Source organism: Dunckerocampus dactyliophorus, chromosome 19 (genome assembly GCF_027744805.1).
Source record: "Dunckerocampus dactyliophorus isolate RoL2022-P2 chromosome 19, RoL_Ddac_1.1, whole genome shotgun sequence".
In the NCBI taxonomy this organism is placed as follows: Eukaryota; Metazoa; Chordata; class Actinopteri; order Syngnathiformes; family Syngnathidae; genus Dunckerocampus; species Dunckerocampus dactyliophorus.
In genome coordinates, this window is record NC_072837.1 from 14,187,264 (window position 1) to 14,214,707 (window position 27,444).

At 42.0% G+C, this 27,444-nt stretch overlaps 2 protein-coding genes across 3 annotated transcripts; one reads left to right on the top strand and one right to left on the bottom strand.

Annotated features, from left to right (window-relative positions):
- On the top strand, nt 1-22,122 carry xrn2 (5'-3' exoribonuclease 2). Of its 2 annotated transcripts, none has more exons than XM_054762313.1 (31): nt 1-247; nt 904-1,031; nt 1,203-1,314; nt 2,979-3,090; nt 3,160-3,218; nt 3,290-3,379; nt 3,485-3,557; nt 6,813-6,863; nt 6,955-7,112; nt 7,186-7,260; nt 7,548-7,681; nt 7,835-7,892; nt 7,990-8,097; nt 8,181-8,225; nt 8,311-8,442; nt 8,552-8,596; nt 9,263-9,369; nt 9,947-10,082; nt 13,474-13,581; nt 13,653-13,742; nt 13,822-13,894; nt 15,072-15,155; nt 15,222-15,319; nt 15,404-15,483; nt 15,577-15,633; nt 15,746-15,814; nt 15,920-16,048; nt 16,367-16,500; nt 20,450-20,507; nt 21,202-21,394; nt 21,911-22,122. In XM_054762313.1, exons 1-31 carry the CDS (start codon nt 173-175, stop codon nt 21,974-21,976), a joined length of 2,937 nt encoding a protein of 978 aa, XP_054618288.1. In that variant the 5' UTR covers nt 1-172; the 3' UTR covers nt 21,977-22,122. The 2 variants fall into 2 exon arrangements, with proteins under 2 accessions (XP_054618288.1, XP_054618289.1); XM_054762314.1 differs by having other exon boundaries at nt 9,266-9,369.
- A 425-nt stretch (nt 22,123-22,547) lies between these two features.
- Nucleotides 22,548-23,911, bottom strand: nkx2.4b (NK2 homeobox 4b). The gene is made up of 2 exons (XM_054761976.1): nt 23,527-23,911; nt 22,548-23,336 (listed from the first exon to the last, which is right to left on the bottom strand). The coding sequence occupies exons 1-2, from the start codon at nt 23,909-23,911 to the stop codon at nt 22,741-22,743; spliced, it is 981 nt and encodes a 326-aa protein (XP_054617951.1). The 3' UTR covers nt 22,548-22,740.
- Between the last annotated feature and the right edge of the window lie 3,533 nt (nt 23,912-27,444).

Here is a 27,444-nt window from a genome sequence, read left to right on the forward strand (position 1 = left end):
AACCCGGAAGTAGTGCACATAGCCAAGCAGCATGTACCTGCGAGAAGAGCGGACTCAATCGTGACGTGGTTGCTGTTTTACTTTACTTTTTTTAAAACACACAAAAAACATCTCATACGCGCTCGTAGGTTTTTTTTTTATCACACCAAGGGGAAACGATAATTCACCGGAGATGGGAGTCCCGGCGTTTTTCCGTTGGCTTAGTCGGAAATATCCCTCCATTATTGTACACTGTTTGGAGGAGAAGGTAGGTAGTTAGCCTCTTTGCTAGCAATGGAGACGTCTGTGCGTTTAATTGCATTCTATATGACGACTATTTTGCTGTTGTGCTCTAAATCGTATTCTTCTTTACGGCGAATGCCTCTCACTCGAGTGAATTGAATCCGATGAAGTTGGAAACGAAGATAATTGGAGCGAAGTTTTTCACTTTTTGGTTTCATTTTCCCGCCAGTGTTGCCACGGCGGAACTCTTCATCAAAACATTTCTATTTCAGACAATTTGTTTGATTTGACACCTAAACTTCAAGCAGTTAGCGTCATTTCCTCGGAATGTAATGCATTGGTGACGTGGTTAACTAAGCTTGTAACTAACAGGCATAAAAACACACATTTATACATCTTTAGAAACTTACACTAACTGTGGCCCATATAAGCCAATATGAAGTGAGTGGCAGCAAAACATTCAGCTCCAGTGTTTGAGTATAACTTGAAGCATTTACATATGTCCTAAACATACTTCGTCATACAACGTCAAGGGCCCAAAAATGATATTGTCACTGTTGATGTACTACATTGCCAATGCGGATGTCATACAACATCATGTTAAAAAAAATCAGAACTATCCCTTTAATACTTCTATTTATGTTTCTTCTAAAAGTTTGACATCATCTTTGTGCCTTCCAGGGTAAAGAGTGTAATGGAGTCCGCATCCCCGTCGACACGACAAAGCCAAACCCCAACGAGGTGGAGTTTGACAATTTGTACTTGGACATGAATGGGATCATTCACCCTTGTACGCATCCGGAAGACAAGTAGGAACTGTTATCGTTATAAAACTTCATAAAATACTTTACATTTTAAAATGACTGTGTAGCACTTGTGTGTTCAAGCAGAAGTGTTTCTACACCTGCAGTTCTTTACAAATAATTTTTCTTCAAACGTAGCCAGCCCACTTTTCACCTCCTTTGCCTCTGCGTTCACAGACCGGCGCCCAAAAACGAAGATGAGATGATGGTTGCTATTTTTGAGTACATTGACCGCCTGTTCAATATCGTGAGGCCCAGGAAAGTTTTGTACATGGCCATTGACGGCGTGGTAAGAAACTTATCTCTCATTTGTGCTGTTAGTTATTCTTTTTGTCAGTACACAACTGAAAGAAGCCGGACTTCATCAGGATATGTTTTATACCAGTCATCACCAAATGGCGACCTCGGTCCGTATTTGGACACAGAGATGGCCCTTTACAGACCCGTGACCAATTAAAGTGAATGGGAAATATAATAACATATAATCATGTTTGCGGACGTAATTACTTTAACATGACAGCAAATGCGGTGACATCACTCAAAATGAACCAATGAAATTTTTTTACCTGCCGAGCGAATGACAACCACCCATCCATCAATTTTTTTTTGCCGCATAATCTTCAAATAGAACCATGGCTTGCTGAAAAGTAACAACAGTTGATTGAGAAAACTGAACATTTAAAAGTGAAAGGAAGGACCAATATATGTTCATTCTTCCAGAATCCAGAGCCAAACCACAGTGTCTCCTCTGCTTTGAAACTCTAGCGTCCATTTAAAAAAATCTACGAGAGTCATAGCACATTAATTTACAAGCACAGCAGCATACAAATGAGTCTTCACTACGGATTATGTGGATATTGTTGCAAAGCAAAACATTTTTGCTGACGGGAGAGTGGTGGTGGAGTGCTTCTGCTGCAGAGATCTTACCCAAAGGTAAACAATGTATTGTTGCAAACGTGAGGTTGTAGTAGTGAGGATGGATGACAGGCTGATGTCCATCTTTTTTTATGTTATGCGATCGACCCCCACCCTTTTCGTTCGAGATATTACACAAGGAATTTTCCCAGTGCTAACTGTGAGTTATGTTTTATTATTGCTAATAATGGCTACTATGTTAGGTAATACAAGTTTAAAGGTGATTTTAGCTGTGTTATTTAATGTCTACAGGGCTGTGCTAATGTTAAAAAATGTTTTTAGAAGGCCATAAACAAACTACCAAACTATTTCATTTATTAATACTGAATCCTACGTCACAGAATTCACTTATCAGGTCAGGGCTGGAACCAATTAGCCGAGATGAATGAGGGATACTGTATATATACTGTACGGCAGGGGTCACCAACGTTTTTTCTTGCAACAGCTACTTTTTGAAAATGAAAATGGCCACGAGCTACTCATTTTTGTATAAATGATTTTCATACCTTATTTCAACCCAAACAGATCAAATATGCTTGTTTTACCAAAACATTCAAAAAATGCTCGTATCCACAACTCACATTTTATGTTTCAGAATACTTTTCTTTCTAGTGTTCTCACATTAACTGAAAACCTGAATGAAAAGCAGGCCTGCAGGCACCTCATGTGGTCATGGAGGGCTACCTGGTGCTCGCGGGCACCACGTTGGTGACCCCTGCTATACGGTATACTGTTGCTCTCCAGTGACAACCATGTTTGTTGCTGGATGGAGTAAGAAAACAAGTGTTTGTATTTGTATTTGTACTTTATTTATCCCACAGCGGGGAAATTCACTTGTTACAGCAGCAAGCAAGATACGCAAATAAAGAATACAGTGTAAAGAATACATAGTGAAACACATATGTTTTATAAACACATATGACTACCAGACTTGGAAATGTATTTACCACAGTCATCACTGTGTGTCCACTTTGCTGCTTTGGAACCTGAATGTAGAGAGAGTAGTAACCGCTCTGAAACAATCTCATCTCTAACCAGGCTCCACGCGCCAAAATGAACCAGCAGCGCTCCCGGCGTTTTCGGGCCTCCAAAGAAGGGATGGAGCTCACGGAGGAGAAGAATCGCATCAGGGAGGAGATCATCCAAAAAGGTTGGTGGCCCTGCACCAAGACAAACTAATGTCACAAACATCCTGACGAGTGTCTTGCTTCCCCTGAAGGAGGGTACCTTCCACCAGAGGAGATCAAAGAGAGGTTTGACAGCAACTGCATCACACCAGTAAGTTTTGAAAGATTAAATGTTTGTTGTTAAGAAGTCTGAAGAGTAATAGACTGACCTCGTGTCTCCAGGGGACAGAGTTCATGGACAACCTGGCACAGTGTCTTCGCTACTACGTTGCAGACAGACTCAGTAACGACCCCGGATGGCAGCACGTCACGGTGAGCTCATCTTTCTGCTGCTGGTCAATTGTGTTAATCACTGCATTGAAAGGCCTCTTCATTAAGTAGACGTATACATTGATTTAACAGCCATACTGTCTACAGGTCTTTCTGTCTGATGCCAGTGTTCCTGGTGAAGGGGAGCATAAGATCATGGACTTCATCAGGAGACAGAGAGGTGCTGCTCACTAATCGTCCCCAATGATTCATGCGCCAAAAAACTTAAAGGAAAACTGCACTTTTTTGGAATTTTGCTCACCATCCACAATCCTTATGAGACACGAACACATGTCTTTCTATTTCTGTGCATTTATGAAATGTGCTATCATTTGCAATTTCTGCAGTTTCTGTAAGCCGCTACCTTTTTCTTAAACTTTGAACCCTGCGGCTTATACAGCGGTGGGGGTTATCTATGGCAAAATTCTAATCTCGTGACATCTTCTTTACTTCAAAACTACTAATAATTATTTAAATACTGTGCCGCAGGTGAGTCGGTGAGGACACGGTAGCTCTTTCTTTGGCGGGAGCCAATCCCAAGCTATCAGTGCACTCACAACAAACTTGTCAGCCCATTGGAAATCACAGGAGGTCAATAACAGTATAACAACATAACAGTCCGACTCACGGTTTCATCTTACTGAGAACACAAAATTCATCGCACAGCAAATTAGCAGCCCAAAAGTATACCACCAGAAATATACAATTATCTACCAATACCAAGTTTAAAATGAAAAAAAAACCCAACATTTTGAAGTTTTCCCATAAGGCATTACATCTGAGCAACGCATTCATTGGGGCGCTGCAATGACGTCAGCTTCCCTCTAGGCTTTGGGCTGCGAGTTGTCTTGGTCCCTCTGGTGGACAGACGCAGCATTGGGGGGGGGGGGGGCACTCGCCGAATGACGCTGGGAACACCGAGGTGGGTCCAGCCCACGTCTGTGTTCCCCGCAAGGTGTATCGTATGCGTAGAGCACTTAATGTCCACTTCCAATCCTGCCTGCATTTCCATATTATGTGTAATATCATTTTATAGTAGCGGTGCCAAAGTTCAGTCTGATTGTCTGCCCTGTTTTTGACAGCTTTTCTCCGACCCTAGTGAGCACAAGCGGCAAGAAAATGAATGAATGGATGGATGGGGGGACAAATATCACGTTTTAATCTCATGAGATCTTGTGACACCCCTACTTTAGAACGCACAGAAAAGAGAAACACGTGTGTTCATGTCTCACATAAGGGTTGTGGATGATGGGCAATTTTTTTATTTAATTATTTTTAAAGTGCAGTTTTCCTTTTAAATTATGCTCAACACACATTCAGAGTTAATCTTCGAGTTAGGGTACCATTTGTGAAAGTCCATATGGCCAAGGGCATCAAACTTGTTTTCACGGTGGGCCACATCACAGTTTTGGTTGCCCTGAGGGGGCCGCCTTTAACTGTGAAACCATACCAAACCAATCATCTCATGATATTTCAAGGTTTCCGCTATATGTACTTGATCGTGGCGGTGTGCCACTACAAAATAAAAGCCGCCACACCTTAAAAATTAGGGTGGGTTTTTTTTTTTGTAACTTGAAAACAATTTAAGCCATATATTGTATAAATGGATATACTGTATATGCTATATGGATACATGTATAGATTATTATTTACACACATATTGATCAGTTAGTTTCACTTTGAGTCCAATTAGTTTTCGTTTTCACTTTCTTACTATCAGGCGAATGAACAATAGCCCGTAAAATGTGTAACCAATTGACGACAGCTTGTCACATGCTAAGCCTATCTATGCCAGCTTGTGTGATCACTCACGCTTCAATCTCATTCCACTTTCTGGGATCTTTGTTTACATGCCAGGCTGGCGACACCTAGCTAGCTCTGAGCTACAAGTGGCTATTACGTTCATGGGATACATCAATCATCGATCATCATCACAACTTACTTTTTTAAAGTGTCACTTTGCAATTATGCTTTCTTGTTATCATTATCATTATAATACTTATGGCTTTTCTTCAAAACATAGTCGAAGTTGTGTGACAGAAACACGTAGTTTTACAGTGATGCTATCACAGGGGTCTCCAACAGGTAGCAGTAGCTCACCAGCTGATGTTGAGTAGTTCACCAAAGAATATTTGCTTCACCTCTTAGTATTTTAGAGGTGTTCTATTCAAACATGACACCTGTAGTTAATGACAAATGAGCACACTGAGTGGAAATGTGCTTTGTAAATAAAGTGCCATTCAAATGTTGGCAGTGCTCTTAGCAACTTTGCCATTAAATGAACAATTTTGCAATGTTCTGGTTTTATGTTCTGTTAGTTTTTGGAAAAAAAGTTAAATCTGTCATAAAGAAATCGCAATTTTTTTTTTTTTTTTTTTAAATTGCAGACGCATCGGCGGCAGTCCGCCCTCCTGTGCAGCCTACCGCCACAGCTTCAAAAAAATCCTAAGGGAAACCCTGTATTTATAACACATTTGATTTATTTACTTACATTGTTTATTTACTTACTTGCATCGAAATCAGAAGTCAAGATGCCAAGTTGAAATTAAAGCATACAACTATTACAATCCTTTTTAAATGGGTACAATCCTCCTGTACAATCCTTTTTAAATGGGTAAAACAAACAAACAAACAAAAAAAAACCCAATTGCACGCAGTACAAAATGTGTCAAAATTGACATATCAAATATATTTATCTAGAAAGGTAAGTGTTTGGATATTTTTTTTTAATGTATTAATAGTATAAATGTTAGGGCTGTCAAATGGTTAAACATTTTAATGAGATTAATCATCCATCCATCCCTTTTTTATGCCACTTATCCTCACTAACTTCACGGGGGTATGCTGGAGCCTATCTCAGCTGACTTTGGGCGCGAGTGTGTTCAAAGACATCACGTAATTTAAGTTAAATTTACTAGTTTTCAGTGTATTTTCCAGCATACTTAAATGTGTCAAATTGTACATCCGAATTAAGAGCTACGAAGTGAGTGATAAGAATATCCGCTTCATGTTTTTTTAAAGCCGTTTTTGTGATTTTTGGAGTGGCTCTGAATGCATCTTGTGTTCTTGTAATGACAATGACGAAGTGTCGTTCCCAGGATGAACGGAATAGAGACATGTGTTAGTTGGAGATGCATACAGCATATGATGATGGAATTGTACTGCTGTTGATGTGTTCAGGTCAGAATTATAAAACAGCGTCAGCCTGTGTGTGACTGGGGACTCGCCACTGTGCTTTGAAGCGCAGTGGAGAACTCCCATCTGCTGTCACAACAGAGAGGCCTGCTTGCTCTGGTGCACATTAGTTAGTGTTTTTTTTACATGCATTATTTACAGACATTCCTAGGCTGGGGCCTTGAGTTTGACACCTGTGATATAGAATATGTAGGTATTTTAAAAAATTTACATCCCGTCAAATTTTCCTTGTGGCCCACAGCTCAGCCCAACCACGACCCCAACACACATCACTGCCTGTGTGGCGCTGACGGTGAGTACTATAAAAATGTCATTTATTAATCACATTGAATACTTGTGTTATTGTCCTTCATGTCCCACTAACCATCTCTGTCTGTGATCAGCTGACCTGATCATGTTGGGCCTGGCCACACATGAGCCCAACTTCACCATCATCAGGGAGGAGTTCAAGCCCAACAAGCCCCGCCCCTGTGCGCTCTGCGGACAAGTAGGTCACGAGATCAAAGAGTGTCAGGGCATGGCTCGAGAGAAGCAAGGAGAGGTACGAGACTGTCTTTGACATAATGCATCTCGTCTTTTTGTTCCGTGAAATAAATAACATGTATGTCTTCTAGCATGATGAGTTTGCCGACACTCTGCCAGTGTCTGAGCAGGAGTTCATCTTTATCAGACTGTGTGTGCTGAGAGAGGTACAGTTTGCACGTGCACTCCGCATGTCACATTGCAGGGCCATTTTTGGCCCATAGCTAGTTTTTATTGGCCCTTAGCATCATCAAAAAAATGGAATTAATTCAATAGTAAGAGCAGTTATTAGATAATACTACTCACACCAATAATTATTTGATTTGTCAACTATAACATACAGTTCAGATGTTTTCTTCACATAGTTTAGCATATATTGACATACATTGGATTGACTTTGGTGCACTAATCAAAATGGCCCTCCTATCCTTAGTTTTGTTCTGGTGTGTTTCAGTATCTGGCTAGAGAGCTGACCATGGCCAGTCTGCCCTTTTCTTTTGACTTTGAGAGGAGCGTCGATGACTGGGTCTTCATGTGCTTCTTTGTTGGAAATGACTTCCTCCCTCACCTACCGTCCTTAGAAATTAGGTGATGTCCACACTTCTGTGGGTTAAAAAAAAATGTGTGGGTTGTTGGGTGCGTGGGTGTGTGTCTCTCTATATGTATGAGAATTGCATGAGGTGGTGTTTGGTTCCTTAGAAGTTTTGTCACTCCAACAAGTAACTTTGAACTGTCTTTCAGAGAGGGGGCGATCGATCGACTGGTCAAAATCTACAAAGACGTTGTGCACAAAACTGGAGTGCGTACGGTGTCATCTGGGTGTTTCTTGCTGAAGAGCATGCTGGGAAATGTAAGTGCCGTGTGTGTGGTGGCTAATGGAAGCTGTGTCAATGCAGGGCTACCTGACGGAGAACGGCTACGTGAACCTGGAGCGAGTTGAGATGATCATGCAGGCGGTGGGCGTGGCCGAAGACAACATCTTCAAAAAACGCAAAGAAGATGATGTAAGATTTCTAAACATAGGACTTGTGACTGTGTCATTCATGTCAGCTGTATTGAAATGCTGTCGTTGATCGGGCTTGTCTAGGAAAGCTTTAAGAGAAGGATGAAAGAGAAACGAAGCAGGATGAAGGTGAGCAGTGTGGAGGGATTCTGACTGTTATTTCACAGCACCCGTGTGTTCACCAGGCTTTCCACCCTCCTTTGAATGAACACAGATGCAGCATCAAGGCCCAGCCTACCTCACCACAGGCCAATTTGCTCCTCATGCACTGGGGAGAGGCTGCCAGCCTGGTCCCGTGGGTAATGCTCGCCACCAAGCCTATGACATGAGGATGCAGTCCAACAAGGTGTGTTATTGTTGGCTGTTAAGGGAGGGTTTAATGAACCTGTAGCACACAGATTCAAACAAAAGCACTAAATCCATACGTAGCTGCTTGAATTAGATTTCTTGTGCAGGATGCTGCCCAGTCCCTGAAGGCATCGTTGAAGAATGGTGGAAATGTGAGTTGTTTCTTTTAAACCCCACACTGAAACATAAACTTCAAATTGGGACTCATTAACAACTGCACGTGATGCCAACAAAAAGCCATGTGATGCTTTAAAGGAAAACTGCACTTTTTTGGAATTTTGCCCATCATCCACAATTCTTATGTGAGACATGAACACACATCTTGCTCTTTTCTGTGCGTTCTAAATAGATAAAACCTGCTAGCATGAAGCAGCTAACAATGGCGGTAATGGGATTCACCTGTTTTGCCTATAAAGCCCTCTAAAAACCTCCTGCAGGCAGATCCAGTATCTGGCTCTACTCCTCGGTAGTGGCCTGACGCATTGTGAGTGAGCTAGGTGCTTTTACTACGCCAGAAAAGTAGTTCTTTAGTGTTAGCTCCTACAATAACAATGTCGCTGTAGCTTGGTTAATATGCAAGCCATGTTGTGTAAATGAAACATTGTTGGCGTTTTTTGGAGGCTTTATGGTCAAAATAGGTGAGTTCTATTACATGCATTGCTAGCTGCCTCATGCTAGCTGTTTTTCTCTTTAGAATGCACAGAAAATGGAAAGATGTGTGTTCATGTCTCACATAAGGATTGTGGATGATGGCCAAATTTCCCCCCAAAAAAGTGCAGTTTTGCTTTAAAGCACTCCTTGGTCATGTGCCGTTTCAGCAGGCACAGGCGTCTGCGGGCTCTAGTGATGATGCCAACAACAACAGAGGTATGAAAAGGAAAAGTGCAGACAGCGACGACGAGCCCGAGCCAGAAGATAACGTCAGGTAAATGTTCTCAGTCAGGGCGGGCAGGGCCTGATGCGTAGGATTCATCAGTCTGTAAAAGAAACCTAACAGTGACTGTTCTTCCACCACTGTGTTAATAACATGACAACACGAAGCAAGAAGAACCAGAGACATACTCATTAATACACAACACAAGCTGTTTAACCTACATACACACACATGCACACACACCCTGCGCTCCAGGTTATTAAGATGGAAAGCAGGAACGTGGTTGTAAATTCCTGTGTGACGCACTTAACAAATCTGATAAATCCACGGGGATGAATTGGTATTCATGGAGACTTCCCTTTCTGGAGGCGGCGCTCCCTGCAGGCCGCAGCAGGCATGAGCGGCACAGACGTTGCACGGCCCCCATTATGTGCGCACGAGAGTGAATACCCCAAGATGTCAAAGCTTAGCAAGTATGACAGTCACAGAGGGAGCATCTTCACATGAAACACACTTTATTGTAAGACATGTGGAGTAGCTTGACTTGTCTACTTGATGGAAGAGTGTCCATTCCCATTTAAAAAAAAAAAAAAAAAAAAACACATAACAGCATGTGTGTGTTTTGCAGGTTGTGGGAGGAGGGCTGGAAGCAGCGCTACTACAAGACCAAGTTTGACGTGGACCTGTCTGACGCAAATTTCAGGCGGAAGGTGGTCCAGTCATACGTGGAGGGTCTGTGCTGGGTGCTGCGCTACTATTACCAGGTCAAACCCACATGTCACTTCCTGCTCCTAAATGACACCTGGTCAAATGTTGCATGCCCGACTCTTCGGAAGTAGGAAATATCTCACTGGGCGCTTGCAAGGTCTGCCATCTTAAGTGGAATATAAACCACAAACATGGCTGAGTGCCATAGGAAGCTCATATGTTTGTTTGCTGTCAGTAGAAGTCTTAAAATTTTATTTACACACCACTTCCCATACAGTCAAAGGGACTAATTGCAACAGTTACACAGCTGCTTTGGGGTCGCTAACTTTCAAACGTTATGCAATTGTTATATCCCGCCCTCTTCCTGCTCCGAGCACGTATGCTATGGCCAACATAACAAACACGTAGTTAGATATGTTAGTTTGTTGTCAGCTAATGATAGCGATTTGGCAATGATTAGCAACTAACAGTAGCCATCATGGATTGTATAGCTCAGAGGTGTCCAAAGTATGTCCCGTAGCTTTTTTTTTTTTTTAATTGGCCTACAGCACATTCTACAAACGATAATTTAATTGTTGTTTAATGAGAATAAAGTCCAAATATTAAGAGAAAAAAGTCATATTCTAACGAGAAAAAGTTGCAATTTTACATGAATAAACTTGAGGGAAATAATGTAATTTTAATAGCATATAAGTGAATTATTAAAGAAAAAATATTTCAGAACGTAATATGAGAAACAAAACAAAAAGTTGTAATTTTGTGGGGGGAGTTACATGATGGGAATATTCAAAATTTTATGGTAATAACTTATAAACAACATGGGAGTCAAAATATGAGAAGAGAATATAGGAAAAATATTTAAGAAGAAAGTTGAAATATTTGGGCATTTAAAAAAAAAAACAGCAAAAATGGCAGGGGGAGCAAAAACCGAAGTTCATACTAATAATGAGCTTTATTTTATGCTCTTTAAAAAAAAAACAAAAAAACATATACAGGTATATACACTGTAACTTCTTAGCATACCTGCATGTTGGGTTACAAAATATCAAAGTCTCCCTTGCATCATTTTATTTTCCAGTTTGAAGCCCTCGCTGTGCAATGTTTGGACACCACTGGTATAGCTTATTCACAGCATGACTGCAAATTGTTGGTTGCCTCTCTGGGACTACTTTTGTGTGTGGCCATGTGCGCCAGGCACGCATATACATACGAGATGGCTATGAGTGACAGCCATGAACACTTATCAACTTATTCAAGCCGAGTGACGATTTTTATTCGGTTTAATTGCTAACATGCTAACTTACTATTCTAAAGTGTCATTTAACCACCTTGCTCTCTTGTCACCATTACAATAAAGTAGCTCGTAATCTGATCAGTTGAGTAGCTCACCGATGAATACTTGCTTCAACTCTTAGTATTTATTACTATTCAGGTCAGACATGATGTCTGTATCTAATGACAAATGAGCACAAAATAGCACAAAGACAATGAGCACACTGTTTGAGTGGAGATGTGCTTTGTAAAGTGCAATTTAAATGTTGGCAGTCACAAGTTGGATACACCTGTGCTATCATAACACTGGACACTATGTATACTGTTTTATAGTAAGCAGGGCAGATTTATAAAGAAAGATATTGACATTGGTATTTTTAACAAAAAAAATATAATTAAACAATTAACTTCCCATGTATTAATAATACTCTAAAACAGGCATCAAATTAAATTCAGGTTTGTGTCAAATAGTTCAACATTTGTTTCATACAATTAAAGGCAAAAAAAAGTCGGATTGGTTGGCACTGTGAACAAGGTGTTCCTTTTTTTTACGGAAGTTGGCAACACTGCAAGTTAATTTGCCAATTTTATTTTATTATGATTGAATATTTTTTGTTGCTGACAAACTTGTGGTCCACACTTCAGCCCAGTAGTTGACCGTAACATGCAAATGAGCTGGTTTGCCCGCATTAACACCTAAAGAGGAAGAAAGGAGAAAAATACCAAAGAAGGGAAGAGGGCAGTATTGGAGTTATAATGTATGTGATGCCACTACTGAGGCCTTCCATAAGCTAGCGACAGAAACAACGTGGATAGAGAAAAGACAGTTGCCATTTTTTGTTCTCGTATTTATCAGTAATACAGTAAAAATGAGAGGAAATGTGAACGTTTACTTTGCAAGTGTATTTTGTATTTTGACACCTACATTTTCTGCTTGCACTCCTAAAATTTTAAGTAAGAGGCCACTGTGCTCCTAGCAAAAAATAGTTAGTCTGGAGCCCTGCATTTGGAGTGAGTTGCAAGCAGTCTCTCTCAATGTGCGTAATAGTTGTTACCTGAGTAACAATTTCATTATCTGATGTTAAAGTATGTCGGAGGTGTTGTTTGCTATGCTATTGTTTTCAAATGTTGAATGAATAATTGGCGCCCTCTTCACAAGAGTTGAGTTGGATCAGAGTGAGGGGGACAGATTTGGGGGTGGGGGCTGGTCTCCACATGCGCGCACATCCAAAGCAGGTCTCAGGGGGCCGCTCTGGATGAATTCATTAAAAGGTCCTCGGCAGACGGGACGTGTCTGCTCGCCGCTGCTGCACATTCACGGTCTCGCCGTTACGATCACGCACAGCTCGCCAAGTGACCCCCGAGGGGTGCAGACTTTACCCAAAACACTGAAGACGTGATTCACACTTTACTCTCTAAATCAGTTTTTATCATCCCTGCTGACTTTTTTTCTAGCATATGAAGCACAAAACCACAGCTGGAATTCTAGTTTTACACAATTTGAAACGCGTTTTTTTTTGTGTTTTTTTTTTTTAGCTAGTCAAAAAAAGTCCAATAATAAACATTGTCAAATAATAATACTACTTTTGATTTATAAATCACTTTTCAAGACAAAGATGCTTAATGAAAGATGCCGCTAGTGATGCAGATAAATAATTTTCTGTCTTGCTGAAGCTAATCAAGATGAAATATTGTTACATTAATCATTTTTTGTGACCTTTGGCCCCTTGGCAATCATAGAGCAAGTTGTCGTGGAGACCAAACGTGATTTCTTTAGCATAAATGATGCCGAGCCGGCCTCTCAGCCCTTTATCATGCTAACGGCCATATTAACATTTAAATGAGCATCTTTACGAGTGAGACGGGCTAAGATGGAGTGGATTTATGTGGGAGGTGCGGACAGGCGCCATGGTGTGTTTGCTCAACAAGGATGAGTGCTTTGACATGGCGTAAGATGATGTGTAGTGACATCTGAGCAGATTGAAATTGCAGTTCTTGCTCTCAGCTTTCACTGAGTAAAGAGACTGTAATGCTGAAATGTCAGAGATGCCTGGAGGTTCCGTTGAAAAAGTTATTTGCGTCATGAAAGACTTTACAGTTCAGGTCCAGTTTTGTTGGGCCCTTCTGGGTACCTGCTGTCACCTTCTTAGGTTAACATTGAATGTGTCCTTGCAGGGCTGCGCGTCCTGGAAGTGGTACTTCCCGTTTCACTATGCCCCCTTTGCCTCCGACTTCAAGGACATCCAAGAATTGTTCACTGACTTTGAGAAAGAAACCGAACCGGTAAGAAAGTGACTTATGTGTTTGCTGTTACGGAATTGAAAGCAGTGTTGTGGTTTTTGTATTTGTTTCAGTTCAAGCCCCTGGAACAGCTGATGGGCGTGTTTCCTGCTGCCAGTGGTAACTTCCTGCCAGAAACCTGGCGGGACTTGATGATCAGTCCAGTGAGTTGGACTCATGAATAAGCAACACAAATACTTTGTCATCTTCTGAGTTGTCTAAGAACAACTTTTTGGGACGCAGGACTCGTCAATCATCGACTTCTATCCTGACGACTTCGCCATCGACCTTAATGGAAAAAAGTATGCCTGGCAAGGTGAGCTTGGTCCACAATTTGCTTCCAAGACCAGGGGTGTCCAAACCTTTTCCACTGAGGGTCGCATACATAAAAATGAAAGGATGGGGGCCACTTTGATACATTTGATCCATTCAAGAAGCTAAACGCAATCCAATGTACGTTAATATACCGCAATTTGTGGTGAATAAGCCCCTACTTTTTTCTTAAACTTTGAACCCTGCGGCTTATACAGTGGTGTGGCTAATTTGTGGCTAATCTGTGGCTATGTTCTAATCTCATGACATCTCCTTTATTCAGAACTACTGCTAATCGTTTAAATACTGTGCCGCTCGCGAGTCTGTGAGGAAACGGTAGCTCTTTGTTTGGCAAAAGCCAATCACAGGCTAAAAGTGAACTCGCGATGGGTTGTCAAACCACTGGAAATCGCAGGAGGTCATTACTCAATGTAACAGTCTGACTCACGATGTCATCTTACAAATACCACTAAAATCATCACACAGCAACTTTATACTTTTAAAGCTAACGAAGAAATATACAAGGCAAGTACCACTACGTGTTTAAAATAAAAAAACAAAAGCTATTTTAACATTTTCGTAGCAGCAAAGCATTGGTTATTGCTGCTGGGGTGCTGCAATGCTGCCTCTGTCCCCAGAGGGAGCCCAGAGCCTGAGAGGCTGACATCATTGCAGCAATGACCAATTAAATGCTTTGCTGGGACGAAATGCATTATGTTATGAAGTTAAAATAGCTCTTGTTTCTTATTTTAAACTCGTATTGGTACTTGCCTTGTATATTTCTTAGGTAGCTTTTGAGTGTTAAGATGCTGTGTGATGATTTTAGCGTTCTTTGTCAGAGACGCAGTGAGTCAGACTGTTATATTAATGACCTACGATTTCCAATGGCTTGACAAGTTCATTGTGTGTTTTTCCGTAGCTCATGATTGGCTCCTGTCAAAGAGCTACCTGGTCCTCATTGACTTGTGCACGCCACAATATGCCATTTATGACATGGACATGTGCAGCTTATATTTTACAATATGCTCAGGTCCAATAAAATAAAAAGTGTTGCAGGCTCAAATTGGCCCCCGGGCCACACTTTGGATATCCTGGCCTTGGTGGTGGTGTGTTAGGGAAGCTTCTAGATCATGTTGACTGGAGCCAAAGTGGACTTTTCTAATCTGTCTTTCCTGTTGAAGGTGTGGCCTTGTTGCCGTTCGTGGACGAGCGGCGTCTGCGGGCAGCTCTGGCTGACGTCTATCCCGACCTCACGTCAGAAGAAGGTGAGTTGCACTTTGATGAGTTGTTGCGATATTGGATGCTAATGATTGAACTGTGTTGTGCTCCAGTGAGGAGAAACAGTCTGGGAAGCGACATGGTGTTTGTTGGGAAGTCCCACCTGCTGTCGGACTTCATCCAAGAACTCTACCATGCAGAATCTCATGAGGTAACAGGACTGGAAGTTGGCACTAAAGCATGTGTGTCCAACAGTAGAGTGTGCTTTAGTGGTGATGTGTGTTGTGGTGTTTAGGGCACTGAGATCCCTGCTGAGCTCTGTCATGGAATCCAAGGTACCTTATTGCTCGATGACGACCCTATTCTACCAGATAAGTAAGGAACGCCTGCACATTCTAGCTAGGCTGATCTACATCTGACTACCCTGCTCCGCCACATGTTCACTCCTGCTTGACCTCTGCCCTTTAGGACGGTGAGATCACCCATACCGATGCTTCGTGACATTGCACAGAACAGTGCCATCGGGTAAGAGCCTTATTTACTGTATACTTGAGCATCAAGAAGGCAAGCACGTAGACCAGGCTGACAATGACATCTCAGAATAATCCTCATATGTTTCACCTGAAATGTTCTCCAGAGTGAAGTTCAAGGATCCTCAGTATGCAGACGGCTTCGTGTTCAAGGCGGTTATGCTTCCTGGAGCCAAGTGAGTGGCTTTAACTTTTCTTTGGCACCAATTCATGTACATTCATCAACATACAGCATATGCCATGTTCTCTCGTGATGGAACAGCTGCTTTCTGTTCTTCCAGGATTCCCAATAACGTGCTGAAGCCAGAGGACTGGGAAAGGCGGGAAAATCAGCCTTGGAGACCCCAGCTGGGTTTCAACCCACACAGGCAGCAGGCTCACTTGGACCAGTCAGGCTTCAGAGCTCTGGGGTGGGTTTCTTCCAGGTCTTATATGTATTCATGTGTGTGTACTTCTAAGCCAGCATGTTGATGCGTGATGTTAGTAAATTAGCGGTACAATCTTTTGCAAGGAGTGTAAATGTTTGCTGGCCATTAGCAGCCATGCTTGATTATGATATGTGCTTCCTCCTCCGCACGTCCACATTATCATTAAGAAATGGGAATCATTGAGCAGCTGGCGCCTCCTGAAGACGCCGTGTTTGGAATTCATGATGTGCACCTTGCACAGTCTTCCTCTGAACAGTCCATGAAGGAAAGCTGTTTGACATCCTCTTGTCCTCCCCACAGTCACTCCTTGAACAGAAACCAACGTGGTGGAGGACAGTACAGCAGTGCCCCGCCTCCCAGCAACTACCACCACCAAGGAAACTACCGCTCCCCCCGCAATAGCCGCGGGGGCGGCCATCATCAGCCCTACCAACGTAAGCTAAACATGATCACAAACCTTTCTCATGACAACGTACTTGCATTTCTGACAAATAACTTCAAGGCTCACTTGAACATCAGATTTTTGATCTACTGACTGCTGTCATGCATGAATTACTGTAATTTCTGGACTTTAAAGTGCTACGTTTTTCACACACATTGAACCCTGCAGCTTAAACGATGCAGTTCTCATCATGCTTAGAGTGCCAAAACAGAAAGTAAGTGCATTTCCACAATAGAAGCTGATATCACATTTTCAAGTCTCATGTCTCACTCGAGTTAAGGAGCGACGCTAGTGTAGGTAGGATTGCAAGGTTTGTTTGTACGATTCAGTCGCTCCCTCCCGTGTGTCTCCCTGTGCTGCTTGCTGCCTGTAACTGCCCCCCCACGCACGCACACACACACACACATACATAGCAGCGCTCTCGCTCTGCCGCGCTCTCTCGCTCAGTTCGCTTAGGAGACGAAACGCGTAAAAATACTAAACTTTTTTTACACCATGGAAAGCTGTGCCTCTGTAAAACAATATAACACTAAACTTTAGTGCCACGCTGTCTGGACCCGTCAAGGAGAACATTCTAGTTTTCACACAAGTTTAAGAGCGTAGTTTAGAGAGCGTATTACAGCGCTTTAATGTCATATACGTTGCATCTCTGTGAGATGAACATAGATGGCAACTGTTAATTCACATGTCCACCTTTTATCTAAGACTCTTGTAGAGCGTAAAGGGAAATAAAGATCTATGCAGATATACACAGCATCTCATTTCACTTAATACTTCCATGCAGGATTTTCAGGAGCTCATACATTCAAAAGTTAATGTCTTCATTCTGTTTTTTGTCTTCATTTTGAAAATGTTCCAGGTAGTGTTCATTTGATATATTGCATGTTTTTAAAGCAGCTACATTGTAACATAAAATGTAGTTTAGTCCCTTGTATTAAGTCTAGTAGTGTGATGCATGTTTTGATTATTTATTTTGTTTGTAGTCACCTCTTTTTCACTTTTTAATTAGTTTTTCAAATGTTTGCAAATACTCAGTGGCTGCAGATGGAACTTTTCAATAGCTAGTAAAGATGACTGATATTGGTAAGATGTCTTTGTGAATATCCATCCATCCATTTTCTATGCGCTAAGCCTTTTGTAACACATCATGTGAAAAACACCTCACTAGCCTATGTATTATCACTTTCAGCCCAATGCAGGCGCTTATTTTAAAATGCTCAACTATAATATCAAAAAATTCTATGCTAATTACCGCTAAACATCTATATTTTCGTTTGACAGGCAGAGGGGTAGAGTGAGGTGTGGACGCGTTAACTTTAGATGCAACATGTGTAGCGTGTGCAAGTTAGCCAGGGCTCCAGCAACAGCAAAGCAAAGAAATTTGTGGCAACACCTAAAAGTAAATCACAAAGAGGCATGTCCTTATGTTGACAGTCTCACTAATTAAACATCCTTATTTTTATTTACTAGTCTTCTGCTTCTTTGCGTTGAATCGTATTTTGGGTATTATAAAAATGTATATTCATGTGTGTGTGTATATATACAGTATATACTGCGTATATCAATGCTCTTTTTTTCATATATTGGCCAATATATCGGTTATCAGCCGTTATATCGGATATCGGCTTTTTGTCAGCACCCAGTATCGGTATCAGCCCCAAAAATGCCAAATCAGTCAGGCTGTAAAATTAGGTGGGTGCGACTTATATTCACATGCGCTCAATAGTCTGGAATTTCCGGTAGTTCCAGCTGCAAACACTCCCCTTCTCTCTTTAATTATCATTGTTCACTCGCTACCAAGGGAGCTACCAAGCGAAATATTTGCAGAGAGTTGCTTGCTTATAAAGTTGACCCTGACAAGGAGCTATAAAAGCAGTGGTATCCAAACTGTGGCCCTCGGGCAATTTGTGGTTTGTTATTGGCCCGTGGCCCATTGTAGACATACAGTGAAACCAAACAAACAGCAAATATGTGAAAAATAGAGCACAAGGCAATAATGTAATGACAAAAACAATATACAAATGTTGATTTTAATAACCAATAATAATCCCACCATACAACCTGGGATCGTTTGATTTTTCTAGTCGGCTGGGGGGGGCATAAAATATCTGTTGGTACTATGTCTGCAGCAGTTCTTAATCGCTGATACTGCATTTATGAAGTAGGAACAGTCTCATGCAGCTCGCAAGCATTGCAGGAGTGTAAAAGGCGACTGGGTATGAGTTTGCGGCTCCACGCCGGTTGGTGAAAGCCTCTGATTGAACACAGTGAAGAGGCTGGAAAGCCAAGTTAACTTTCTGCTTTGACACTGCCCCCCCATAGTGATGTGGGCAGCGGGGGCTTTGTGCACGGCGGGCCCACCAGCTGGCATCCTGGAAGGGTCCGCATGGAGGCTCCGCTGGGGGCCATTATGGATGTGATGCACTGAAGCAACAAGCTAACAAGTCTGACCTCCTCGAAGTCACTTCCAACATTTATTCACTTTTCATCTCTCATCCCAGGTTGCCTTGAAGACATAACATTTTCATGAAATGAGAAGTTGTCTTGACGACCTCACATTTTCATGAAATAAAGTTATCTTGACGACAAAACATTTCCATGAGATGAGAAGCTGTGCTGCTGAGCCGCTGCTTGACCCCGCCCACCTTCTGCACGCAAACAAAAAGCCGTTAGTGTTTTTTATTTGTTCTGCCAGCCGGGATGTGAGTCAAATAGTCGCAGACTAAATTGAAAAGCGGTGTTTAGTTGTGGAGCGCCTCGTAATCCGTCCCTAATAGAGTGGCCAATGCGCGCTGGCGGGATTGAAGGCGTAATCCTTTGTTGGCCTTTGTGTGTCCACACTGGAGGCCCAGACGCGCTCAGATCATGGCTAATTAAGGAGATTGACAGCTGTCCACTTGTCATTCTCTCCTTTCAGCCCACGCCGGCGCCCAGCAAAGGAAGACCCGAGTGTAATTGGAAGCCCACTGGGTGGTCCACTTGAGTTTGTTGGTGGAAGAGATCATCAAATAACGCCCAGATGATACGCTAGCAGGCGCCCGTTATTCTACTTCTTCAAGGAATTAACCTCCAATCACAAAGTCTCTTTTCCTGACACTATTTTACTGCTCAGATTTATTCTATTTTGCTGCATCTCATCCTGAAAAATGTTTTTTCTTCACTTTCTCTGATACAAAACACAAACGAGTTCTTCTCTTAGCTGCCTATCAGTACTTCCTACTACTCTGGTTAGTCTTCCTTGTGTGCTAAATAATTTCGTCCATTTCTCCTTCAGCTTCTCCCTCTCAGGCAGTGTGGGAATGTTTCCACTGTGTGGATTTCCTCTCCCATCATTCATCTTTTTCCAGGTTAAAGCCTTTAGTCGATGCTGTTCGTCAAATGTTTAAGATGCTGAAGGATGCTGGCGTGATGGAGATGAGCTTCACCATCAGAGTTCTTGTTTAGTTTCTAATGAGTCTCTTTTGTGTTTTATTGATCATGTTAGCTGGTTAGTGAGCTATCGTGTGCGCGGAGGTGTATACTTTACTTCCTGCTGCTGGTGAGTGCGCGTTACTGAAAGAAAGGTGCAGCTGGCCATCGCCGTGGTAACGGGGGATGCAGGAGAAGCTTTGGCTGCGTGTTCTTTGTGTCCGCCTCTTAAGTGCGTCTTTGTGAAGGGTCTGCGTGATGGAGCGACCCACTTGAGGCATCCACAAAGCCGACGTCTGAATGCTTGTTTCGTTTCCTCAACAAAACGTGCCAATGTTTGGTCCCCCCCCCACCCGACTGAGACTTTGCACGGGAACGAGGGTGATTTCATGTCCACTGACGCGCTGACTTGACACTTTTTCATTTCTTCATGTGCAAACAAACACGTGTTGATGTGTGGGTCCAACATGGCCGCTTGGTCCCGGATAGCGAGCACAACCTCTTGTGACCATGTGATTTTTCTTCTGTTTCAGATTCCAGACCCGGCAGCTTTGTGGGAACGCGGCCGTCCTTCCAGCCTAATTTTCAGCGGTGAGTCCACACGTTTGCTGTCACCTTTTGTTGAACGCTTCGCCGCACCGACAGAACCAACCCAACCCGAGTGGGGTTGTGGGTCTCGCTGCTGAATTCAGATTTTTCTTTTAAGCTCAATTTCCCTGGAGGAGGTTTGTGCAGCCTAATGAGGCATCACTAATTCCACCAAACCCAAACCCGGCGCCGCACCTCTCCAAAGTCTCCCTCAAGTTGTGTGGCAGAACCTTTTTCAGGCCCATTGTGGCAGCGTGGCAGCTCGGGTCACTGCTCATTAGCGGTGTCCATGCCGCCTCGTTCACCTTCCAGTGGAAGGAACACAAAACCACTTCCTGTTTTAAACTAATATTCATACTTGGAACAAGATATTTAGTTGGATTGGAGCTGATCTTGCTATTGGAAGCTCCATGTACACATTTTATTTCTTTTATTTTATATGTTTATTAAGGAGAGTGCACGTCATCTTAGTACATCAGCTTAGTTGCACATTTTCATTTGGAATCCCAAGGGAGGAAAATAAACAAGTGATGGATGCCTCCTGCGATACGTTGTCATTGTCTACATTGGTACATTTCTTATTGAAACTTTTCCTACACTTCCAAGTTGCCATCAAACTTGTACAGTTTTATTTTGAAATGTATTTGTTTTATGAAAAGAATAGTTCTGCAGGCTGATGTCCTTGTCTCTGCCTTAGTGGGCGCGGTGGTGGTGGCGGCGGCGGCGGTGGTCACGGATGGGATCGGGCCAAGCAGTCGCAGCAGGCGGCGTACCAACACAACACGAACCGCGGCAGGGGGGCGGGACCCAGCGGCTACCAACAACGCTACGAGCAAAGAGACAACTGGCGTGACCGCGGGGGACGCAACGAGCGGAGACAATCCTACCAGGTAAAAACTTCTATTACTTATTTTATTCAAAAAGAAATATTTGAGTTTCCTTCTATCAGCATGCTTTTAGTCCAAAAAGTATCCAACATTTCCGAAATAATATTTCGAATCTTGAAGTTGATTTACAGGCAGGATGTGATTTGTTGTATTTGTTGGAGCCTCCTCACACTTCGCAAACTCCACCAAGCTTCTTTGTTTGTGTACAAAATACACAGTTTTTATTCTAACCTTCTTCTTTATGACCTTTGATGTCAGCATTTAAAAAATCTCTGCTTTCAAATGAAATATTAAAATGTTTTACATGTGAGCGTATATTGTAGTATTTCATTATTGCTTTTATTCATTTCATTCCATTTTCAAGAAATTCCACGTGGATGAAAGATGGAAAGAGAAATCTACGCTCTTCAGTTGGTTTTTGTTTGTTTGTTTGTTGTTTTTTTTTGACTGCACTGAAAGATATCAGAGTTGCTTTGTCAAATAAGATAATGATTATTATTATTATTATTTTTGTTTCAGGGCTACAACAGCTCCAACAGAGGTTACGGCATGCCGCCCCCCTCTACAAGATACAACTGGAAATAAAACACAGACGCTGCTTTTCCTTTTTCTTCCGTTCTTCTTTGCCTCCTTTGTCCAAGCAGCTTTTAACTCCACTTTGTACCTTTTGAGAGATTCTCCAACATCTTTTTATTAACTTATCCAATAAAAGATCACGTGGATGAATCCAACTTGAACACACTTTTTATTCTTTTTACAAAACATCTTTCACTTTTTATTCATTGTTCTTATTCTCTTATTTATTCAGCATTCTAACGATGTATGATCGTATGTTTTAATCGTTCTAATAATGTCAGATATTTAGTAATAATTCTAATTGTATAATCGTTGTGTATAATTTCAGAATGAATCATTCTTTTGTTCTGTATTTATTCATAATTTTAATATATCTAGTAATCATGTACAATTATTGTAATCATATATACCTATTAATTCCAATCATATGATACTGTAAATGTGTTAGAGTAAACATGTATTATATTAGGAATAATTATAATCCTAAATATGTATTACTTTTACTGATGTATGGTAAATATTTATTGATTTAGAAAAAGATGAAAGTCTTTATTGACATCTGAAAAGTTCCCAAGATATTTTTCTCTTCCAACAAGAAGTTGAAAGCATGAAATTTTCCACCATCACATTTTAACTTTGGGTGGAGGTTCTGATCAGTAGTTTGTGTCTCAAGAACCAAAAGCAGAAAGGAAAAAAAGTCTTTTAGTTCCTCAGTAAGGTTGTCGAACACGTCCATCCAGACAAGTCCGGTTCCGCCGGAACCACGTGTAGTCCTACCAAGTTCTGCCATAGAGTAAATTGGACCCGACCATGCCGCCGGTGTAGTCCAGCAGACCCGCGTCCGTGTGCGCGTGCAGGCCCAGGGGCGGACTTGGCGACAGGTTATGGTCCAGCTCGTCCAACTGCTGGCTCGCTGTCAGGTTCTCCGCCGAACTGCAGTGGCGGTCCGCGGTCCGATTGGACCCGCTGCATTCGCTCCGGTTCGGCTTGATGGTCTTGGTGTGGAGCGGCGAGGAGGACGAGGAGGAAGCGCGACGGCCCACCGAACACAGGCCGCCCGCGTCCTGCTGCAACTGGGCCGCCTTGTCCTTCACCTGCCGCTTCAGTTTATAGCGATGGTTCTGAAACCAGATCTTCACCTGGTTCGGGGTGAGGTGTATGAGGCCGGCCAGATGTTCTCTCTCGGGGGCGGACAGGTACTTCTGTTGCTTGAATCGACGCTCCAGCTCGAAGACCTGGGCCTGAGAGAACAGAACCCTCCGCTTCCTCCTGGGGGCCGCGTGGAGGCTCACCATGGCCTTGCCGGTACCGTCCAAGCCGGCCAGGCCGCTCATGTTCATTCCTGCCGAGGAGCCCACCAACCTGGAAACTAAATCACATTTTTATCAATTAACTTTCAAACGAATCGCACTCAAAACAAATCATTTCAATTCATTTTCTACTAAAAGATGAAATATAGTAAAGTGAATGACGTCTTTTAATGTCTTTTTTTTTGTCATAAAACTTTTTAACAGCCGTTTCTTCTACCTCATTTAAAATAGGAATTTTAAAAAACGAACTTTGTGTGTATCTTGGTTCCGGACCGCTGTACCAGGTCGCCGCCGGGCCGCCCCCCCTCACAGAGTCCTGGTAGGCCGGCAGTTCTCCTCCGGTGCAGAACCCTCCGACGGAACCCGAGAACTGTGGCACCCCGTGTGTCACATGGTAGGAGCCCCCGTGGCCCTGCAGCGCAGCGGAGGAAGAGGAGGACAGGTGCTGATGAAGATGCTGATGCTGATGCTGCTGCATGGCGGCGTGGGACACCTGCTGGTGCCGGTACGCCCCCAGCTGGGCCCCGAGACTCCCCCCGGCGGGCTCCATGGCGCCGAACCTCCGGTAGTCCTCCATGGGGCTCAGGATGTCCGTGACCGAGAAGGGGGTTGACTGCTTTGGACTCAGGGACATGCTGGGTGTCTCTGGCTGGTTCTGGTCCTGCTCCCCCTCCCTCCCTCAGTCCTGCTGCTTCCTGTCCACGTGCAAGACGAGAGACCTTATCCCGCCGGAGGGGGGGCGGGGCCGAAAGCCTTGATTGACACGCGCATTCCTGCAGAGACATCAACACGCACGTGATCTTCTCTTCTTGTTTTAAGTCCCACAAAGTTCAGAAGTTTCTTCTTCTAAAAAAAAAAAAAAAAAAAAAAGTCTTCATGGTTTACAGAATGATGCCGACGTCACGTGACTCTTCTGAGGCCTCACCGGAACCCAAAAGGGCGCCTGTCACTTGATGACGTCACTGACCTTCAATGAGCTGCTGAAACAGCAAAAGTATATACAGTATGTGTATACAATACAGTATACATACTATATAAACAGTACTACATGTAGAGTATACTGCACATATATTACATACATATATCACATATATGCCTTATTACATGAACAATACCACATACTGTATGTAGTTTATTATAATCCTAATCATAGACTAGAAATTTATAGAATAATAGCAATGAACATTCTGTTCAAATTCATCAAACATTTCAGATTTATCATGATAACCATAGCACAGGCCAGCTTGTCTATTTGTAAAAAAAAACAAAAACATTTATCAATGATTGAACAATTGTTATAAAATGCAGCATTTGAAAATGTGTTAAATGTAAATTTAAAAAAAGCACAAACGGAGTTGATTTATATTTGAACTGATTGTGGTATAAAGTCAAAATTTGAATAAGGAAGTCTACACGAACGCACTTGCACACAGTTTCATTTTTAAAAAAGCAGTTTTGACATTTAACTTTCACGCCAAACATAAAAAGTTCTCAATAAAATAGCAAAAATCAAATAAGAAGTTCACTTGTGAAAATGTCAAAGCTGACATGTTTACACTTGATTCAATATTTTTTCCATTGAAATATATTTCTTATTTGGTATATACAGTATATATATATATAGAATAGATATGTACTGAATATAACTTTATTGTCACTGTTTCAGGAACAATGAAAATCAGTTTGCAGCACTGAAGATAAGATCGTAAACGCGCAATCATTTCAGGACGGTACATTTCCAAACCAAAATGAAAACAGTTCAAGTACTTCCAATTTCCAAAAATGGAGACAAACATCAATTTACAAACTATCGCTCCATTTCATTACTACCACAGTTTTCCAAAATGATCGAAAAGTTATTCAACAATTCATCACAACATCCGAATTACAAAATTAGAAAGGTATGGAATCAGACGGTTCGTGTTGAATTGGATTCCACGCTATCTAATATGTGAAGCTCGGAGAATATATGTTTAACATATCATGCGGCGTACCCCAGGTGTCAATACTGGGACCACAACTGTTGAGCCTATACAGTATATAAATGACATCTGTAAAGCAATGGAAGACCTAAAGCTAGTATTATTTGCCAATGACACGACTGCCTTCTGTTCTGGAGATAGCACACAAGAGTTAATGAAAAAAAAAGTCACAGTTGAAAAGACGACACTAAAACAATGGTTTGATAAAAACAGACGACCCCTCAACCTAAGTAAAATTAAGATAATGCTATTTGCTAACAGTAGAAAGGATACAAATTGATGGCGCGGACATTGAAAGGGTGAACGAAAATACATTTCTGAGGGCGATTATGGATGAAAAGATGAGCTGGAAATTCCGCATCAAAAATATACAACATAACGTGGCGAGAAATACATCAATATTGAATAAAACAAAACCCGTCCTCAATCAAAAATCACTCCATACTCTCTATTGTTCTTTGGTATTACCATATCTAGCGTATTGTGTGGAGGTATGGGGAAATAACTCTCAAAATACACATCACTCGCTAAAGATACTGCAAAAAACATCATCAGTTAGTTTAATCCATAATGCCGCTTAATGAGAACGTACAAATTCTCTATTTCTAAAATCACAATTATTCAAAATTGATGAGCTAGTCAACTTTTAAACAACTAAAATTATGCAAAAAGCTAACAATAATCTGACGCCCACAATTATAATAGAACTCTTCTCAACAACGGAGGAGAAATAGGACCTCAGGGAAAAATTACATTTAGAAACCTTCAGCATCTCAGCATGTGGAATCAAATTATGGGACGGATTGAGCAAGGAACTCAAACAAAGCACCAGGATGAGCGATTTCAAGAAACAATACAAGCAGTTGATGTTTGGATTCGGATTAGGATTAAAAAAGCTTTGCTTCTTGCACCTCCTTTTGGACATGTGGAACTGTGAAGTGTACTACGTGATGTATTCCAGTGTACTTATACTTGTATGTTCAAATCATTGAAACCATTAGCATTTTTGATGTTATATTAAGATGTCGGCTATGTGTTTTATTTATTTACATTTGTGTCAAACTTCGACAGTTTATTGTCATCATTTCTGATCGCATATAAAAAGATGTTTAGCAATAATCTCAGCAAAAGACAAGACAGATTCCAACACTGGCCATGCTGGAGTAATAAACCTAAACAAAAGTATAATTATTCATAAACAAAAACATCATTAAGATTCATTCGTTGATCCTTTCATTGTCTAAGATCATTGCTGGATTTGTAGTGTATGATGGCTAACGGTGGCAAACACAGAAATGATTCAAAACAAAACAAAACACAGGAACACCGTAAAACACAATCAAGTGGAAAACACGGCAGTCGTAGATGCTGCAAGATCCAAAACAAATACAAAAGAAAATTGTTGCAAAACCAAAAGGCTGCAAGTTCACAGAACTTGCTGGTATCATGGCTAACGTCCTGGTATCATGGCTAACGTCCTGGTATCATGGCTAACGTCCTGGTATCATGGCTAACGTCCGGGTATCATGGCTAACGTCCGGGTATCATGGCTAACGTCCTGGTATCATGGCTAACGTCCTGGTATCATGGCTAACGTCCGGGTATCATGGCTAACGTCCTGGTATCATGGCTAACGTCCGGGTATCATGGCTAACGTCCTGGTATCATGGCTAACTTCCTGGTAGCATGGCTAAATTCCTGGTATCATGGCTAACTTCCTGGTATCATGGCTAACTTCCTGGTCACGTGGCTAACTTCCTGGTATCATGGCTAACTTCCTGGTAGCGTGGCTAACTTCCGCTTTGGTCCCTGAACTTGCAGTATTTCACTCAAGCTTGTGTTATAGTTTTGTAGCATTTTTCTACAGCGTTGATATGAAGGTAACATTTTTCATTTGCAGTATTTTTACTTGAAAGATCATCGTTTGATTTGTAGTGTCTATAAAGATCACGGACCGACTGATTGATGGTTAGTCCCAGTCAGCACACAGTTTATACCATAAACGTGATGTGGGGGAGGCGGGCGTGGGGAGCGGTGACTACACGTTCTTTGTGACCCTCCCTCCCCCTCCCCTAGGCAGTCTGTTGAAGAGCCTGATTGGTCCACGAGGTTCTGTTGTGTTCTGGTTCTGCTCTCACTTTAATCCTTCAAGAGGTCACCACTCGAACATGGAGGGGGGGGGGGG

Bases quoted from the DNA above. Each gene is read 5' to 3' on its own strand.
- xrn2 (XM_054762313.1), top strand. From the start codon at position 173: ATGGGAGTCCCGGCGTTTTTCCGTTGGCTTAGTCGGAAATATCCCTCC. The intron at 15,815-15,919 runs GTGAGTGGCTTT...CTGTTCTTCCAG, and splicing joins GTTATGCTTCCTGGAGCCAA to GATTCCCAATAACGTGCTGA. The intron at 16,501-20,449 runs GTAAGCTAAACA...CTTCTGTTTCAG, and splicing joins CCATCATCAGCCCTACCAAC to ATTCCAGACCCGGCAGCTTT.
- nkx2.4b (XM_054761976.1), bottom strand. From the start codon at position 23,911: ATGTCCCTGAGTCCAAAGCAGTCAACCCCCTTCTCGGTCACGGACATC. The intron at 23,337-23,526 runs GTTCGTTTTTTA...AATGTGATTTAG, and splicing joins GGAACCAAGATACACACAAA to TTTCCAGGTTGGTGGGCTCC.